Below are 17,852 nucleotides of genomic sequence, written 5' to 3'. Positions count from 1 at the left end.
CATGCAGGATTTTGGCAAATGATTGCGTGAAACTTAGGCGTTTCCGTTCCCAGTTTAAAGCACAGAAAAACATGCAGGATTTTGGCAGCCAAAAGTCCTCCTTATTTGCCAGCCTATTGTCCTCTTGAAAGCTCTTAAAACCGAAGAGAAACAGATTCTGCCGGGCAAGGTGGCATTTGTTCTTTTGTTACTGCGTAGTAGTATTTTCTTAAACTAGAATCAGCGGAAAGATTAGACATCAATGAACAGATCAATCATCAATATGGGCTTCCGTTCTCCCCACAAATGGCATTCTTAACTTGAAACTGAAATGGTCTACAACCTAAAAAAGGTAGTCCTATGTTAGGGATGATAATTGCTCTCTCTATCCCAAAAAGAAAAAAAGTTATAGCATTTGGACAAAAATGATTTGAAATATTATTTTAAAAAATATATTATATTAATACTTTTGCGAGATGAAAAAATAATTAAGAGTATAAAAAAAAATTAAAAATTATGTTTATGACGTAAATAAAATAATATATTTAAAACAATTTGCTATGTACCTGCCGAAAAAATCAGTGAAGAGAGAGCAGAGACAAATTAATCAAGGGAATTACCCACAGCCTATGCCAAAATTGAATAAAGAAACGATGTAGCGGCAGTCACTGGGAGTGGAGGGAACCATCATATTGCAGTCACTAGTACTGTTATAGTACTCGGCGGATCGGATCCTGTCTCTTCCCCCACACACACCCCCCCTTCTCTCCTTTTTTTTTTTTTGGGAGTTTTTGTCAAAAAATTGAGTAACAAATGTAGTTTGTTTGGATTGATAATTATTTGTCAAAATTTATCTACTTACATAATCATTACAATTTCTAACACACCTTTTTATCTTCCCCATTATCTTTTTATCTCACATACATCACATCACAAAAAGTGCTACAGTAAAAATATCTCAAATAATTTACAATCCAAACAGAGTAATCGACCATAATAACCAAGGAAAAAAAAAAAAAGAAGGAACAATCATAGACAACGCCCTTGACCCCAACAAACCAAAGCCGATATAATTTCCACGTCAATTTACATAGAACGCTAATTCACTACTAAGATCTAAGGAATAATGGAACTTTTTCTCAACACAACAATGACATAAAGAGGAGTAAAACCAAAATTAACAATAGTACTACTACTAAAGCAGCAGCAGCAGTAAATCCCTCTGCTCATATGATTTTTAGCTCTTTTTTTATAATTATTATTTTAATAACAGCATGAATTTTATTTTACTGCTTTTTTACTCCGTAACTGTAATTATTACTCGCTACTAGGTAATAGTAGTACTTATGCGACGTTCGCTTTCACAAGGAAGCTTGCGTAGCCTTCGGAACAACCTTACCCGCTTCCTGATTTAGCGCTCTGACGTCACCCATGGTAGCAGCAGCAGTGGAAGCAGCCATGGCATGATGATATTGTTGTGCTTGTGGTGATGGGCCCCCCATTACATTTACGCCTCCCTGCGCTGGATAGTACACCTGTCTCCCAAGTCCACTATCGTACGCCACCTGTCCGTACCCCGTCTCCGTCACCCCAACTCCGCCTGACGTCGCCGATCTCACCATCCCATATCCGTCTGTGTAAGCCCCCCCTCCTCCTCCTCCTGTTATTTTGGTGGGCGGTCCTTGAGGGGCAAGGCTAGGCGGCGGCGCCGCAACGGACTGTACCGGAGCCCCCATTTGCGGCGCAACATTGTACTGCTGCTGCTGCTGCTGCTCCCGGTACATCTCTGGCACCCTCTGAACGGTGTAGTACCCTTGCCCCGTGGGCCCAGTCACCGGTCTTACCATCTGCGGGTGGTACGCTCCCGCCGGAGCTGGGATCATGTATACTTGCTGATCTGTGCCGAAAGTACTCGCCGGGAAAACCCCACCTGCCACTTGCTTCTCAGGCGGCCAGTATCCTGCCGTCGGTATGGCCATGGTTCCGGGCACGGATACCGGAGCAACCTTCTCCGGCACTTTCTGAACGTAATACTCACCCCCGCCTCCCACGGGATATCCTCCTGCGAGATTATCGTCGCTCTTCCTGCGGTACAACCCCTGCTGCTCTTCAATCCTCAACCTCTGAAGATCCTGAATGTGTTTCTGGATCGAATCCGACCCGATCACTCTGTCATCCAAAGCCGGACCCGGAATTTCATGCTCATGCAAAGCCTGTTCAGCAACCGGATCTCTTAATTTCACCCCAGCCGGAAGCGGAGGAGATTGCAGATGCTGATGCTGATGCTGATGCTGCTGCTGCAGAGGCGGTGGAACCATTCCTTTCTCCAACCCGAATAAAAAATCCACATTCGCGGTCTGAGGCGGAGACGCAGTCACGGCGGACGGCGGAGGAGAGGTCTGAATAGGCCCAGAGTTCAAAGCCTCCACAAACCTCTCTTTCTCAGACTTAATCACCTGATCATCAGAGCCAAAACTCCTCGCCCCAACGACCGTCGGCGACTGCGACGAAGGCGCAGGACTCGCCGGAAACAGAAACAACCTCAACCTCGCGGGCTTCGGAGACGCCCTGTAAAGCCGATCATACTCATGCATCATGTGTTCAAGGTCGTCATCATTTGTCACGGAGATCAACGCATCAAGATCTTCCCCGGGAAGCTGATACTTGAACGAAACGCTGGCGCAATCACACAGCGACGATAGCTTCGCGATCAGAGATGCAAACGTAATATTACGATCGACGGCTAGGATTTTAGTCTCGCCGCCTACATAAGACAGCAGATTGTCATGGGGGCGGGGGTGGATTTTGCCGCCATAGCTACACATGAATTTGACTTTAGAGGCGACGGATTGTTGGGGGTTCTGGGAGTCCTCCCAGGGGGCTGGGTTTTCGAAGTCAATTTCGCGGGACCGGGGAGAGGAATCGCCGGAATCAGGATAAGACGGCGGGTAAGGGTAGGTCTCCATGGGCCCTACGTCACTGGAGAAGAAGAGAGAGTGGAGAGTATTGTATAGCAGAGTGGAGAAGAGGGAGGCAGTGGTTGAATTTGAATGGGTTTTTTTTTATTTTGGGTCCTTTTATTTCTTGAATTTTTTTTTTATTTTTTGGTCTAGACTTTAGTCCACTTGATGATTGTGGGCTGGGGAAGAAAAGAGGTTAGGGAGACGGAGGATGGTGTTTAATTTGGGTTGTGAGGTGGGGTTGATAGGTTGACCTAAGGTCCGTGCGGGGAATGGATGACGTGGTGAGAAGGTAGAGGTGGAGAGTGGTGTGGGTGAGGGGGAGATTAGAATTGGTTTTGGAGATTAGCCGTGTGGGTCTGGGGGGGGAAGAAGCGTGGGCGTGCCCTCTCCCTTCCCTCCGGCGGGAAGTTTGGGGGCTGTATTTATACATACGTTGATTTGATTTTTTTTGGGGGCTGGGGCGGGGAACTGGAAACTGGAAAGGATTCCAGGGTGGGCGAGACTGTTGTGTGAATCTTGACTTTTGAGCGTAATGGGACTTTTAGTAGTAAGAACTTGGGGGTACTAGTACTCAAACTATTCATTTTCGGGACTAAAATGCAAAATCAAACACTTGTGGAGTCCCCCCCGTTCTTTGGCTAAATTTGGAGTTTTGGACAAGAAAGGAAAAGGGCAGGCTTCCTCATCATTGCACACCGAAAATCCAATCATCGTTTCATGAACAATGATGAGTGGTAGCAGTAGTCGATAGATTTTTCCTCACCTTCACAATTTTATTTTGAACAGATTAATCTAACTGTTTATTCTGTCGCATCAATCGTGTATTCTATTTTACTTATTATTACTACCATTCTGGATCTTTTGGTTAATGTATACATATTTCTATTCTAGCAACTCTGCGGATTTGTATCGTGCGCTTGATCATGGATACGCAGTGATTACAATCAAGAAATGGTACTCAATCCGTAAGAGAAATATTTCGTTCATTTTTTTTTTTGAATTCAACAAGAAATGTCCTCTACAACTGGGTTTGAATTCAACAAGAAAATATAAAATGCTTTGAAAAGTTTAACAAAGCAACAAAACAAAAATGTAGACGCAATCACCTTTGATGGGAATTTTCTTGCTGTTTTGTCCCTCATAAATCATGTATTGTTAGTTACTAATGAATGCGTCTTTCCACCCAAAATCAAAAGCACTCTGACCCTTCCTCTCCACAAGGGGGGGGTGGGATAAACAAAATAATCTCCCTCTCATAGAGCGGGCCTTAGGTTTTATTAGATCAGGCCTTAGGTTGGTGACATTTCAATGGAGCAAACGGGGCCTTGGGTTATTAGATCATCAACCTTTCATTCATTCGACGGCTAACACTCCATAACCAATCTCTGATGCCGGTCTTGGTTGCTTTTGGAGTGGGATAGTGCTGGGCATTGTTGGGTCTTCCCACCTCAAAACTAACTCAAAGTGTGAAACTTTTTCTCATATTTATAACTAAGCATCTTATTCCTTTTCACAATCGATGTAGGATAAATTCAATAGTATTAGCTAAGAAGAATACGTCAATGAGGCACTGGTCCAGTAGTTAAGATTGAAAATCCAAATGTAGAAGTTCTAGGTTCTAATCCTCGTGTCCCTTTCTCGTTTTTTAATTTCTACTCTTCTCCTATTAGGGAAAAAAAATTAATAATGCGTTTGATAAAATAGAAGTTTAAAAATTGAAATTTAAAATATAAATCCTTTTAAATCACCGAATTATTAAGTACTAAATTTGATACATTTAAGTGTATATCACATTAAGTGATAAGTGAATAGTATATCCATTTATTTTTTGAAACAAGATTTATCTAAAAAATTTAGTGGCACTTAAAGTAATTCATATGTTTTAGTTTTTGTTATCAAACACATCTGAATATATTAAATTTAAATGTTGAATTGAATTATCAAACTGGACTTAAGAGCGGGTGAATGTTCAAAAAATTCGACTTCTAGGATAACTACTAGAATCTGCCATCTATATGTCAGCTTTGGCACCACCTATTAGCGTGCACAAGAATAACAAAATAGTAAATTTTTTTAAAAGAATATTTCGCTTGTATCATGCGCACATTTATCAGCTCATATTTTTACATTTCTAATTATTTTTTTTTATCTCACATGCATTCCATTATAAAAAGCGCTACAGTAATTATTTCAAATAATACTCAATCCAAATTGACTTTTATATTCTAGATTTTTCGCTATATATATATATATATATATATATAGAGTACGCTGGGGATAAGATAAATTATTATTGTTTCATGATCGAATTCACTGAGGTCGTAAAATGCAGCAGCATGACAGCGTGCTGCTGGAAGTTCTTTTTATCACCTCACTCGCATTTTCCTTTACTTTAATGAAAACGTCAAAGAATGAATGCAAGTGGAGGCCACGTGTGTAATGCGGTGCAAGGTGCTGGATTTTCATTGCGCATTCTTTCTAATAAAATCAGTAATATATTTATTGGTTCTCAATCTCGATTACTTTTCCACTTTCAGGACAATAATTGTCGGATTCCTCCTTTGATCATTAACGGGGCAATATCACACTACTACTGTTATTTCGCTGATTGGTGAATTGATATGTCAATAGCGTGTGTGTCACTTGTTTTAAGCACCCAACACTACGAAATCATTTCTATTCTCAATTAACGCCCCTTTACTGCTCTACTCATACCATGCTATTTCAAGGATTAGTTGAAAAATGTCGATGTGTAATCTTTTGGATGTCATTTTCGCCATCTTCTTACGCCATGCACTTTTGGATTAACTTTTTTATTTCTTTCCCATTTTTTTCCAAAACCGCTGTGGGTGTTGAAATAAATGCACTCGTTTCCATTGTCTTCGATCGCCAACTTGGATGATGGATCAGCTAATCAAAGAACAAGAAAACCAGGTAAATGTAAATCTACCGGCACGGCACAGCACAGCAGTAGTATTTGTCATAAATGAATATGGTCAAATGCACGTCCTCAAGTCACCTGCATGTTTTATACAAGTTCTTCGGGTAGTATTACAAAATAGACATCTCGTTTGTACCCAAAAAGACCAAAAAAAAAAAAGATTTATAATAAAGGAAAATCACCACCATTCCAGCGTAGTATGTACAAAGATAATTATGAAAAACAAAATAGTAGAAAATCTTGTAACCGGTCGCAGAAGGAACCAATTAATGCATTCATTGGGTGTCAAAACGGTGCATCCAACCAATCCAAGAAAACTCACTATTGAAGACGACAACAGTTCATCTTCATCATCCTTTCCTTCAGCGGTGCCTCCGGGCACTGTTGGCTGCGCGACCCAATTGGACTGTTCATTCAGATGGGCCCAAGCACCCTCGGGGGGCCAATGGCCTTGGGCCACGTGGCAAAAGGTATGACGGATCACGCTCTTGTCGGAACGTGGGGGAAGGGGGGCCCGCCAAGCGGGCCATACAACACAGGTCTTGGATTGCCCAGGTCTTGGATTGTCCTTTTTCTCTCCTCTCCAGATCAAATCCGGACCGTCCATCCGGTCCTTCTCCCACGTCCCCCTCTTTCAACTTTACCTTTAGTTTGGGATTCATTCAACTCCTACTCCTAATCCCGGACCCAGTCATATAAGCTTCCTGCCATCATTTTTCTAACCCGGATAGTGCCTAACGAATGACATCTGGAAATTTCCTTGGACTGAATCTTAGATAGCGTGAAATATCTTCAAAACCAACCTTTTTTTGAAATGACTTTGAAGGCAACTTTATGGGCGATAGAGTAAGTTCGATAAGATAATAATACTTAATAGCTTTCACACATTAATACCGTCTTGAACATGCCTCAATTATTGATTTTAATCTGTTCTATCCTTTACGGGAGTGCAATCGAATAAACTGCTTTTTTGTTTGAATAATGGATAGTTTAGGGTGTAAACTGATCACTTCCTATACAGAAGCGGCATTTAAGCCATTAATGGCATTTTTGCTCCGTGTTGATGGCATTTTTCTATTTGTATTAATTATATATATATTTTTTTTGACAAATTTTCAACAGTTTATCGCACCCACATATATAGAAGGGCACTATGGAAACAACGTATTGAAACACGCACGATCACGTTGTACTTTGCGTTTAACTATTTATATTACAATTTTCCTCTTTCATTTTTACCCCTCCAGGTGTCGGATGAAATTTTCTCAAAAGTCAGCTGCGAAGTGTTTGTTTTTATACAACGTATAGGATTTGTACGAATTTTATAATCGGATAAATTATATTTGTACCAACTTGAGAGAGGCGTCGAGGATGCAATTCAACCTCCTGTTGTTGCTGGCAGGACCAAGGGCCAAGCCCAAGCCACCAAGGCACGTCTCTCTCGGGTTGGATCATTTGCTACTACTATACACCACCAGGCCACCCAAATGATAAAGCTCTTTTTTTTTTTCAAAAAAAAAAAAAAAAATTGAAAAAAGAGAGTCAAGTCAACATGGCAGAGCTGAGATGTGAGAAGGTCGTCTACCAAATCGAAACATGACTGCAAATCCGATTCCGATTCTGCAGGAAACAAAGTGCAAAAACGTTTGTTTGCTATTAACGGCACGCCAAAACTCAACGAGAGACTGGGACTGGAGAGTGGCGAAAGCGACATGCAGAATAAAAAAAACCTCTAAACAAAGAACCCAAAAGTCTCCAAAGAAAACGTCACAAAATGAAAATGGAATGGAGAGAGGGCCGAGTTGACACAGTGAGTCTTTGTTGTTATCTGACGCCATGTACGTAACTTAAACTTAATAGCAGTAGCAGGAAGTAGGTCAACCTTTCCTTCTCTCCCTCCTTCTCAAATTCCTCCTTTGAGTCTTTTCTATCAGGTCTCCACCCACCTTACTTCCTCACTCTCAACTCTCAACTCTCAACCTCTCCCTTTATTGTTTTATTTATTGCAGACCGCTATTCTCTTCCTGTATTTATTTCCCATCGATTTCTACTTCGGCATCTCGATCCTCAGTCTTTGGTGGGGATTCCCTTGTACAAGTTTTCTACTAAATTTAAAGGTATGTAAAGCAAATTTTGGCGGTTTTTTTGATTCATTACGGAGTGATTAGGTCGATCAGTTTCACTTGTCTGATTTCTGATGCAGCGAAGCAGTAGTATATCACTAGAGCATCATCATCACTAGAGCATCGTCGGTTCTGTTGTTTTAATCAAATGGGGAAGAAGCAAGTAATGTTGCCTGCAGCTGAAGTCGACTTGACCGCTGTCAAATATGAATTTGAACAAGTTCAAGGTTCTGTTTTTGTTTTTTTTCCCCTTATAAAGTTGAAATTGAAGATTGCTGTTGTCTAAATGGTGTATTCATTGTTGAATTAGATTGTGCTTCTGATTAGCAATTAACGACGTGTTGATTATGCAGCTCCGCATTTGACTGGATTTTCGCTCAAATTGCTTGTGGGGTTACTAGAAGCGCCATTCATTGGTCCCATGCTTATATCTCATTTGAAGAAGCAGAATAGGGTGGTCGAGGTCTGTGCCTTTTTCAAGTCTCAAATTGTTTCTTTGCCATTATCATTTTAATTGTGTGTTTATTGTCACAGATGTTGAGAAATACTGTCATCCCCGAACCTCCCATGTTTAGACCTGAGTTTCCTCCCCAAGGTTCATTCTTACTCCTTTCCTTTACCTCTTCTTGCCTTGCTACAATATTCGATACTTAATTCTAGGAATTGCCTCTTTTTTGTTTTTGTTTTTTTTTTTAATGAAATTTCATTATCTTTTCAACCATGCTTTATTGCGTACAATTACAAAACCAAACGAGTACAAGTGAACAATATTGCTTTTATCTACCGAATTTTGCATGAAGTTACGAGGCATTCCATCTACCTGCGACGCATTGAGTAATTTAAACTAAGAAGTAGTATTTGAGGATGACAGAAATATAGGAGATAAAGGAACATGCGTGGTTTCTGGTACGCAGTGACAGTTCCTTTGGAAAGTAATGCCTCTTCCTTTTGCTTCCTATGTTCTTATATATGCAAGTCAAAAGAATGAATGGACAAAGACAAATGAAAAGATTAAACCGAAATGGGTGATTCACCTCTAAAATTCTCACACAGAAATGGGTGATTCAGTGCAAAAAGGGCCTGTAATGTTCTCAAAATTAAGATTTGCTGATGCATTCCCATTAAGTCCTCCTGGGCTCCCTGGTGTCATTTCATGCACAAAAATCAGAAGTTATCTGACAATACGGAACAAGGCACGAGTTTGTGGTCGAGCTTGCCCTTCAAAAATTTTATATCCTTCTAAGATGCTTCTGACCAAGATTCCATAATCTATGTTTAGAACCCGAGTCTGGTGTTGCTCATTTGGAAGAAGATGGAAAACCAGAAGACCGAGTTGAATTAGCATTGAAGTGTCTTCCACACTACGATCCTGATGAGACATGGATTGCAGATTCTATTGCATCTTTCCGCTACTGGAAGATTCGTGATTATGCATATGCATACAGATCTAAGCTTACCACCCCTTCCATCGTAAGTGAGTTTAATTCGTATGATTGTATCTATTCTTCTCTTATATACTATTTTCAAGAAATTAACTCTTTGTCTAGGTTGCTGAGCGGTTCATTGCAGCAATCGGGGAGTTCGACAATAAGAATCCATCAACACCATTACTGATTTCTTATGACCCTGAGGATATAAGAAAGCAAGCTGCAGCTTCAACACAGAGGTTTGAGGAAGGTATTGTAGATTTACAACGTCACTAAAATATCTTAGGCTATTCTGCGGCTGAATCTTATCTTATATTTACTTAAGTAATTGAAGTTTTTTGGTGTTAACTCAAGACTGATTCCCCTCTGATGAGTGGTTCTCCAGGAAAACCACTGTCAGTATTAGATGGGACATTCATGGCTATCAAGGATGACATCGATTGCCACCCTTATCCATCCAACGGTATCATTTTTGCTTTCTATTTTCTCCAGTTTCTTTTTGAGTAATTAAGAAGTTAGTGCTTTGTGATCAAAAGGTGGAACAACATGGTTACATGAGGTGCGTAAGGTGCAAAAAGATGCAGTTTCTGTGTCAAGGTTAAGGAGCTGTGGTGTGATTTTAGTTGGAAAAGCCAACATGCATGAATTTGGCCTGGGAACAACTGGAAATAATCCAAATCATGGGTAAGTTTTGCAATTATGCAACATTCTGCAGTAGTAAAACGTTATCGTCATTGCACATGCAAACCATGGATCTAAGCTTTTGGGAGTGAAAAATTTGCTCATCTTCAAGTATAGTCTATTTTTTAGGTCCTAGTGAATAGATGCTTGGTTTGTGTTGGTTAGTTCAAGACAGAAATGCAATCCAACTGATAATCCCTTTAATGCAGTCCAATCCAACTGAAATGCTACTGAGCTTGAGTACCTTACTGAGATTTAATGAGATTTCAGAACTTTCTTTATGTAGCAATTTCAGGATTCTAGATTTTACTTCTTTATTTTGTGATGCTTCTGCACCATCTTATAGCGAATCTGGTTCATCTTTTTCCTCACTTTTATTTTGTTGGTATTGGTACATGTTTGAATCTTATTTGGCTCAGAATCTTTGTAGTATTTGTTTTCACTATGATATTATTTAAGTACGACTTCCATATGCATTATTAGTGTACAGATTTGTGACATTGGATATTGTCGTTGTTTAACACTTAAATGATATTGAAGCCCCAGTTACTTACTTAACAGAGTGCTACAGAGGTTTATGGTCTTTCAGGGATCTGCCAATGTTCATAATAATATATATCCTAGATATAGCCTGCTATTAATATAAAGTCATGAACCAGAAACATCATGTAGTATGGTGCCATGGCTAGGGTTTTTCTTCCCTATCTTCTTCTCTGCCTTGCTTCCCCCTCCTTCAAACAAAGTAAAAAAGTAAATAGGTAAGGGGGGCTTGCATTATGTGGATGGTATGTTATGGTAAACACCTAATTTTCTTTTCCCTTTAGACTGAGCTAAGTAATCTGACTAATGATGACAAACTTGCATTGGCTAGTTCAGTTTTTTACTAAATTTTTTTTTGGAGGGAAGATTTGGTTTGCACATTTTTTTGGCAAATTGATGTCTAACTGAAAATGTTATGTTCCATATCGCAGGACTGCAAGGAATCCCCACGCTCCAGATAGGTATACAGGTGGATCTTCTTCAGGGCCAGCAGCAATTGTTGCTTCCGGACTATGTTCGGCTGCATTGGGAACAGATGGCGGAGGTTATACACTAACAGCTCTTTAGGCTTCTGAATCATTTTCTTCACTTTTATCAAATCCTCCTAATTCCATATGGTTACTCAAAAGGCAGGTTCAGTACGTATTCCATCTTCTCTTTGTGGTGTTGTTGGCTTGAAGACGACATATGGCCGGACTGACATGAGAGGGTCAGTCATTAATAACATGACACTTCCTTTAGATTGAACTGTTTCTCTCTGTACTATTTTTTTCCTTTTGATTTCAAGTCACATTTTCTCTTTCAGAGTGGTCCTGTTTGAGTTGTTTAGGTTGTAAGCTTCGAGTATCTTCTTTGGCCTACATTTGTGTACGTATATATTTATTCTACCATCAAATTTGATTAGATCTTTGAACTTATTTTTATTCATTCTGAAAAGGAATTTTCTTGTTCTTCAAACATATGGAAATCTACAAGAGCCATGTAATGCTTGACTTTTAAAGTATTTTTCCATCAGCTCGGAAACTATAGAAATAAATACATTGTCATTACTGTATCCCCCATCACAAGTAAAGTCCAGTCTGAATGTGGATGTCAATCATATGTCACATTATTTCTCATGTTGGCTTATTTTACAATGTTGTAATAGCATTTTGTATTCCCTTATCTGTCTTATCAGCATTGTACTCTTGACCATCTTGTCAAGCAAAAGTTTATTCATCACTTATGAAAAGTGAAAAGTTTTAGCCCTCCATCTTACAACTAGTTTGGAGAACAGAATCCCAAATAATTGAAATTTGATCAGAGAAGATGTGAGATAAATTGGGTTGTTCAAGTGCAGATAAATTTTCTAAATTGTTAATTATCTCATGCAGTTAAACTGGACTATGTGAACTTAATATCTCTCAGCTTTCTGTTTCAGGGCATTATGTGATTCAGGGACTGTAGAGATTATTGGGCCTATCACATCATCAGTTGAGGATGCATTACTTGTGTAAGTGATTGATGTGTATGAGCTTCTTTGTATGCTATCCATACATCACTTTTCTGCTATTTTTATGTTGTTACATGGTTAAGCATGGAGTGATTTAGAATACAAATTTATATTATTATGTTCCTATATAAAGTAGTTTTCACTTCAATATCTTTATATGTAAGATTGTCCAGCAACTGTATCTGCATGGAAATGGAACTTGAATGAAGTTTGGATCTATTGGATGGGTTCAAATGCCTCCTCGATGAATTTAGTGGATGCGGGCAGCTGAATATAATCTTTAGTACACTTCTAAATTAATTTTTTGAAGTTACTTTGAGCTAAATACATAGTATTCCAGCTGGATTATCATATTTCTCTCATTTTTATTCTGGTTTCTAACTTGGACTTTAGCACAAATAATGTGGTCGTGTCATCATTTCAAGTCGTTAGCTTTGCCAGCACAGCATGTGTTTTCCCTTTTGTATGCATCTTAACACCTACCTGCATGACGCATGGAACCAAGGGAGCCTTTGACAATTTCTTGCATGTACTGTTAAATGAGACCCAGGCACAATGAAGAGGTGGAGGCTCTAAATTAGAAATCCGAGAGAAATGTCTGTCAAGGCATGGAAAATACCTGGAGAGAATTATGACTGCATTAAAACCAAGGTCAAACTTTTCTGCCATTTTGGAAGCATGAAATCAAGTTAAAATAGCCCAGGGCTTTATATAGTAGTTCAAAAAGCATTTGTAAAATATCTGATATGTTAAATTTAAACAAAAGCAGTAGACTCTTTTGTTGCTTAGACCATAAACTCTGTCAATTGGAAGATGATGTATCCTGATTGGTTGGTGTTTTGACAACTTTTCAGGTATGCAGCAATATTGGGGTCCTCTGCTGCAGATAGAATTGCCTTGCGACCTGTATGGTCCAAACTGTTATACCAAACTGTTATACTTGCTTGGCTCTTAAGTTTCCTTTTCCAGTTGCGAGTCCAGTTATCTTTTTGTAGCCAATCCACAAATTTTATTCATTCTTTATGCATTTTCAAGGTACAACTTAATGAAACAGAACAAATGGTTAGCAGAATATATCCCTAAATCAAGTTTTTTCTTTGATTTTTGCTGCACGAATGGATTTTGTTTTTTTTTTTTTAAAGGAAAGAAGGACATCCGCAATTTACAGAAGCACATTACTTCCAATAATAAATAATGATTAAATGGTATCTTATGCTAAATGAACTTGAGATAGTCATTCACCGAAAAAAAGGATACACAGAAGCACATTACTTCCAATAATAAATAATGATTAAATGGTATCTTATGCTAAATGAACTTGAGATAGTCATTCACTGAAAAAAAGGACACACAGGGTATTAAACTGATCTTTGCTTTTCTGCAATTGATGCAACTTTAATATTGTTCTCCTTTTTCTCCCAACATTTGAGATTTTGAGGATGCCTGATTTTTAACACACTTCTCTTCCCATGTTTTTAGTTACACGAATTTAGCTGAAACCTGAAGGGAATCAAAAGACTTGACTAAAAGTTGAAGTTTTGGCTAATTGAATATCTGATTATTAATTTTATAACAGTACTCAGAAACAGTTTCCAGAAGCTGATGCCCTGTTAAGTCAAGTTTAGGTTACATACTAGAAATTTCATGCTGGTTAATGTTGAAGAGGTGGATGTAATGAGTAGTTGTATTTGATGGTGCATCAAATGAATAGTTTAGAACCAGCAATTACTCTAATAAGTGTCCTATGCTGGTGTCAAGTTTGCTGTTGACTGATCTAAAGTCAGGGAGCATGATAAGATCTTGTTACAAGTTACAGAAGTGTTGTTTTTTATTCTACAGTACTAGTTATCTTCTTCATTTTCTGATCCTTTTGCAGTCTCTTCCTTGTTTGCCATATTTGTGTTCACATGAGGGGTTGAATGCTGTAGGATCATTGCGGTTGGGGAAGTACACAGAGGTATTTCTTCTCTCATTTTCATCAGAAAATTAGTAATTTAGTCACTCTCAATTACCATTACTGGTATGTAGCTTCCTTCTGCAGTGGTTCAATGACGTTTTCTCAACTGATATCTCCATCAAGTGCGAGGAAATCCTTAATTTGCTATCAGAAAAACATGGGTGCAACGTAAGTCAGTTGCTTTGTGCACATGCTGTTATTGAACCATTAAGTGCATCAAATCAGAGTGAGAAGTTGTTTCCTGATATGTGCATAAACAATATGCTTTATGCTTCTAATCTTTTAGACCTTCTGTCATTTAGATGGTGGAGATTGCTATTCCAGAGCTGCATGAGATGCGCACAGCTCATATTCTTTCCATTGGTTCTGAATCGCTTTCCTCTTTGACTCCTGATTTTGAGGATGGGTATGAAGCTTAACTTTTGGATCGTATGATTCCATTTGTGTGTGCTCTACTTGAGGACTTTGAGTTTGCTAACTTTGTAATTTTTCTCAAGTGTTTGATGGTTTGAAAACATTTAATGTTGCTACCTCTTGTTGTGTAGGAAAGGGAAATACTTTTCACTTGACACTCGCACAAATCTGGCACTTTTTAGAACATTCACTGCATCAGATTATGTTGCTGCCCAGTGTTTAAGGTAAGGCATATTATTATGATCTGTAGTGTTTTGTGATTAAATCAATATCATGTAAGTACTTTCTGGGCCACATAATTAATTACGCTTATGTCCGATTTGATATGTTGTTTTTTTTTTCCCTTTACAGCTATTTTTATAACCACATTCACTCTCACACCCATGCACGGACCTCTGGAAATATTCAAAAATTTGATTTTACAACTGCAGTTTGTTTCAGGGAAAATGACAAACTTAGACTGGTAAAGGTTGCAACCTACTTGTCAAACTAATGTGTTTGTTATTCCAGACTATTGTCTTGAGGATCAAGGTTTTTTTTTTTTGGTTAAATAAATTATTCGTGTTGTTATGTCATCCAGGTAAAGTTTTCTTCTGCTTAAGTGTGCATGATTTTGAAAAACTGAGACTTGGTATCTCAACCATCTTACTAATAGTCACCCATTGTTTCTTCTAGAACTTTGCTTCCATAATTTACTGTTAATTAGGAAAAGGCAGTTAGCATTATGATATCTTAAAGGTTCGATACTCTCCAGGAAATGCAAGTGTTAGATTACTGACACTCACTATAAAATGCTATTTTACTATGAATTCAGCATAGGTTTGAATCTCATCTTATATATTGCCATACAGAAGAAGGATAATGCACTACCATATGGAAATTTTCAAGAAGGTGGATGTCATTGTTACCCCTACAACAGGGTATGTGCGAGTTCTACTCTATGGTTCTTTATGATATGATTCCAAAATATGTTTTTGACTCTTTGGCTAATCTCCTGCCTATTGTATCCGTCATTCATTTGATCATCACTCGTGGCTCTTCTTCCTCTTCTCCTGGTTTTCACTTGTCACTCATGTAACAATCAGCCAGAAAAGCCCTTTCTTGAACATTTTTGTTTATTTCTTTACTGTGACAAAGCGGCCTCTTTCGAGCAAACTCTTACTGGCATATGAAAATTCCCCTTTTCAGCATGACAGCACCTATCATACCACCAGCTGCCCTTAAATCTGGAGAAACAGATCTTCAAGTCTCAGGTTGGTTGGTTTGTTTTATCATCATGCAAACTACTACTAATTTGTAATATCTTATGTCAAGAGATCTTGCAAGTGTTTGCACTTAACTAGGATGCTTCAAGTTATGTAAAATCATTTTAGCTGTGCAAACTAATTACTTTCAGTTAAGAATGTTATTACTAGAACATTAATTTGCTTCAAGGCTCCAGTATGACCATATTAATGCTTCTTCTTTTTCAGGAAATCTCATGCGCTTTGTTGTGCCGGCAAATCTTCTTGGATTGCCTGCAATTTCTGTCCCTGTAAGTGTCTCTTAGTTGCTTTGCTTTGTTTTAGATGGCAAGAACACAAGAGTGACTCAACATGTCCTGCCTTTAATAAATGATTCCCCTGTTCCCAGATTTCTTTTGTGCTTTGTTTTTTGGGCATTGTCTATGCTCGAGCATAATATTTTTCCTAAAGGTTGTTCAACCTCGTTGTGAAAAAAGCACTTATGCCCCCTGACGCGTAGAAAGCTTATTCTCTTCGTCATGCAAAGTAGGTAAGCCTAACCAAACATTAGGTTTGAGTTCACATTGAAGATAGACTCCAGGTTATATGAAGTGTACGATCTCTTGACGTTGGATCTTTTGTGGTTCATTAAAGTATTTTCCTTCATACTTCTGCAGTTATACTGTGTTTACCCTTAGACACTATTTCCTTGGTCCAAGCATCTTGGCCTTCTATATCTCTTCCATAGCTAGTTCAAAATAGTGGAACGTCTATTTTTTCCAGTCACCCCCTAGACTGACTAGCGTCCTGGGCTTTTTGGATCGCCTTTGGTCTTTGCACCTCGTAGTAGGTATTATGGAGACTTGTTTTGTCAAATATATCTGTAGTAGGTATTATGACATTTTTCTAGCCTCCCCAGCAAAGTGAATCTAAATCTCACTAGTGTTGCAAGATTCTACTCTACAGCGTCCGTAATCTCCGACTATGTGATAAAGTTCATTAAATATATTCTGCAAGTGGTTAGAATCTGTGCGATGTTTGGTTCTCTTTTTATACAGGCCATGATGAACGAACCTGTTGCACATACTAATATAGTGACTTCACTAACTATTGGAAATCTCTGTTTTCAACTACTTCACAATTGAACTGATCCTTTCACTTCCAGTGCCCACAAAATAATACTTTTGGAATTTGATGGGTCTACTATGAGAACCCGGCTTTCTCACGTTTGATTATTGTGTGACAAAATGCTGTATGTCAGGTTGGTTATGATAAGCACGGACTCCCAATAGGTCTACAGCTTTTAGGTCGTCCGTGGGGTGAAGCTTCTATTTTACGTCTAGCTGCTGCCATAGAGGTATTGGTTTAGTTCACATACAAGAATTAGATTTTGTATCTACATTTAACAATTTTTGTTGTGTGGAGCATGACTGTCTGTATATCTTCAAAAGACTGAACCGGCTTGTTTTATCTGCATTTTCAGGAGATTTGTCCTGAGCCAAAGAAGAAACCAGTGCAGTTCTTTGACTTGTTAAAAGGGAACTAGCTAAAAAATGAAGGCCTTATATTTGGTTGGTCACTGGTGCAGTCTGTGAGGTGCCAGGAAGAATATCAGCCTGACAGAGTCTGGCAAAACTAGTTGCATGCTTGAGCGGTTCAATAGTTTGAAATGCAGTGGCGTTGCAAAATAATGAATCTGAGTGACATAAACTTTGGGAAGAAACAAAATGTTGAGCAATCTGCATCTGGCCGTGTCTCTTCTGTTTCCTTGCAATTGCAAAGCGCACCTTGTCTCTTTCGTAATTTTTGTTCTTGAGTTTCCATTTCTTTAGCATGGGAACACGGTAATAAAGAGGACAGTCCATTTGCTTCAACAAGGAAAGATTTACATGGCCTCTAAACTGTCTTGAATTATAGTTTGAGTGAAAACAGAAATGCCTAATTCAACCAGGGTGTTACCATCTCCACAAAATTTTAATTGCATGGCTGGTGGAAATTGAACATTTTACTTTAATCACAATATGATACTAAATGTAACCCCCCTGCATGGGTGGTGTAATACTTTTGAAAAAAAAAAATATCTTTAAAAATATACTTTTGTCTTTGCTCTTG

General features: G+C 38.7%; 2 protein-coding genes across 2 annotated transcripts; one reads left to right on the top strand and one right to left on the bottom strand.

Moving 5' to 3' along the window:
* Nucleotides 1-1,023: 1,023 nt before the first annotated feature.
* LOC113761117 lies at nucleotides 1,024-3,305 on the bottom strand. Its single transcript, XM_027303962.1, has one exon. The coding sequence runs from the start codon at nucleotides 2,943-2,945 to the stop codon at nucleotides 1,341-1,343; it is 1,605 nt and encodes a 534-aa protein (XP_027159763.1). The 5' UTR covers nucleotides 2,946-3,305; the 3' UTR covers nucleotides 1,024-1,340.
* A 4,194-nt stretch (nucleotides 3,306-7,499) lies between these two features.
* On the top strand, nucleotides 7,500-17,627 carry LOC113762007 (fatty acid amide hydrolase). The gene is made up of 21 exons (XM_027305237.1): nucleotides 7,500-8,000; nucleotides 8,087-8,233; nucleotides 8,360-8,469; nucleotides 8,541-8,601; nucleotides 9,286-9,476; nucleotides 9,554-9,683; nucleotides 9,819-9,896; nucleotides 9,970-10,117; nucleotides 11,086-11,198; nucleotides 11,288-11,363; nucleotides 12,075-12,146; nucleotides 13,001-13,052; nucleotides 14,023-14,103; nucleotides 14,188-14,271; nucleotides 14,406-14,509; nucleotides 14,649-14,741; nucleotides 15,369-15,437; nucleotides 15,706-15,770; nucleotides 15,990-16,051; nucleotides 17,002-17,097; nucleotides 17,224-17,627. The coding sequence occupies exons 2-21, from the start codon at nucleotides 8,155-8,157 to the stop codon at nucleotides 17,284-17,286; spliced, it is 1,827 nt and encodes a 608-aa protein (XP_027161038.1). The 5' UTR covers nucleotides 7,500-8,000; nucleotides 8,087-8,154; the 3' UTR covers nucleotides 17,287-17,627.
* The last annotated feature ends 225 nt before the right edge of the window (nucleotides 17,628-17,852 follow it).

Source organism: Coffea eugenioides, chromosome 2 (genome assembly GCF_003713205.1).
Source record: "Coffea eugenioides isolate CCC68of chromosome 2, Ceug_1.0, whole genome shotgun sequence".
NCBI lineage: Eukaryota > Viridiplantae > Streptophyta > Magnoliopsida > Gentianales > Rubiaceae > Coffea > Coffea eugenioides.
The sequence above is the reverse complement of the archived record's forward strand: the minus strand, read 5'-3'. Positions and strand labels throughout refer to the sequence as shown.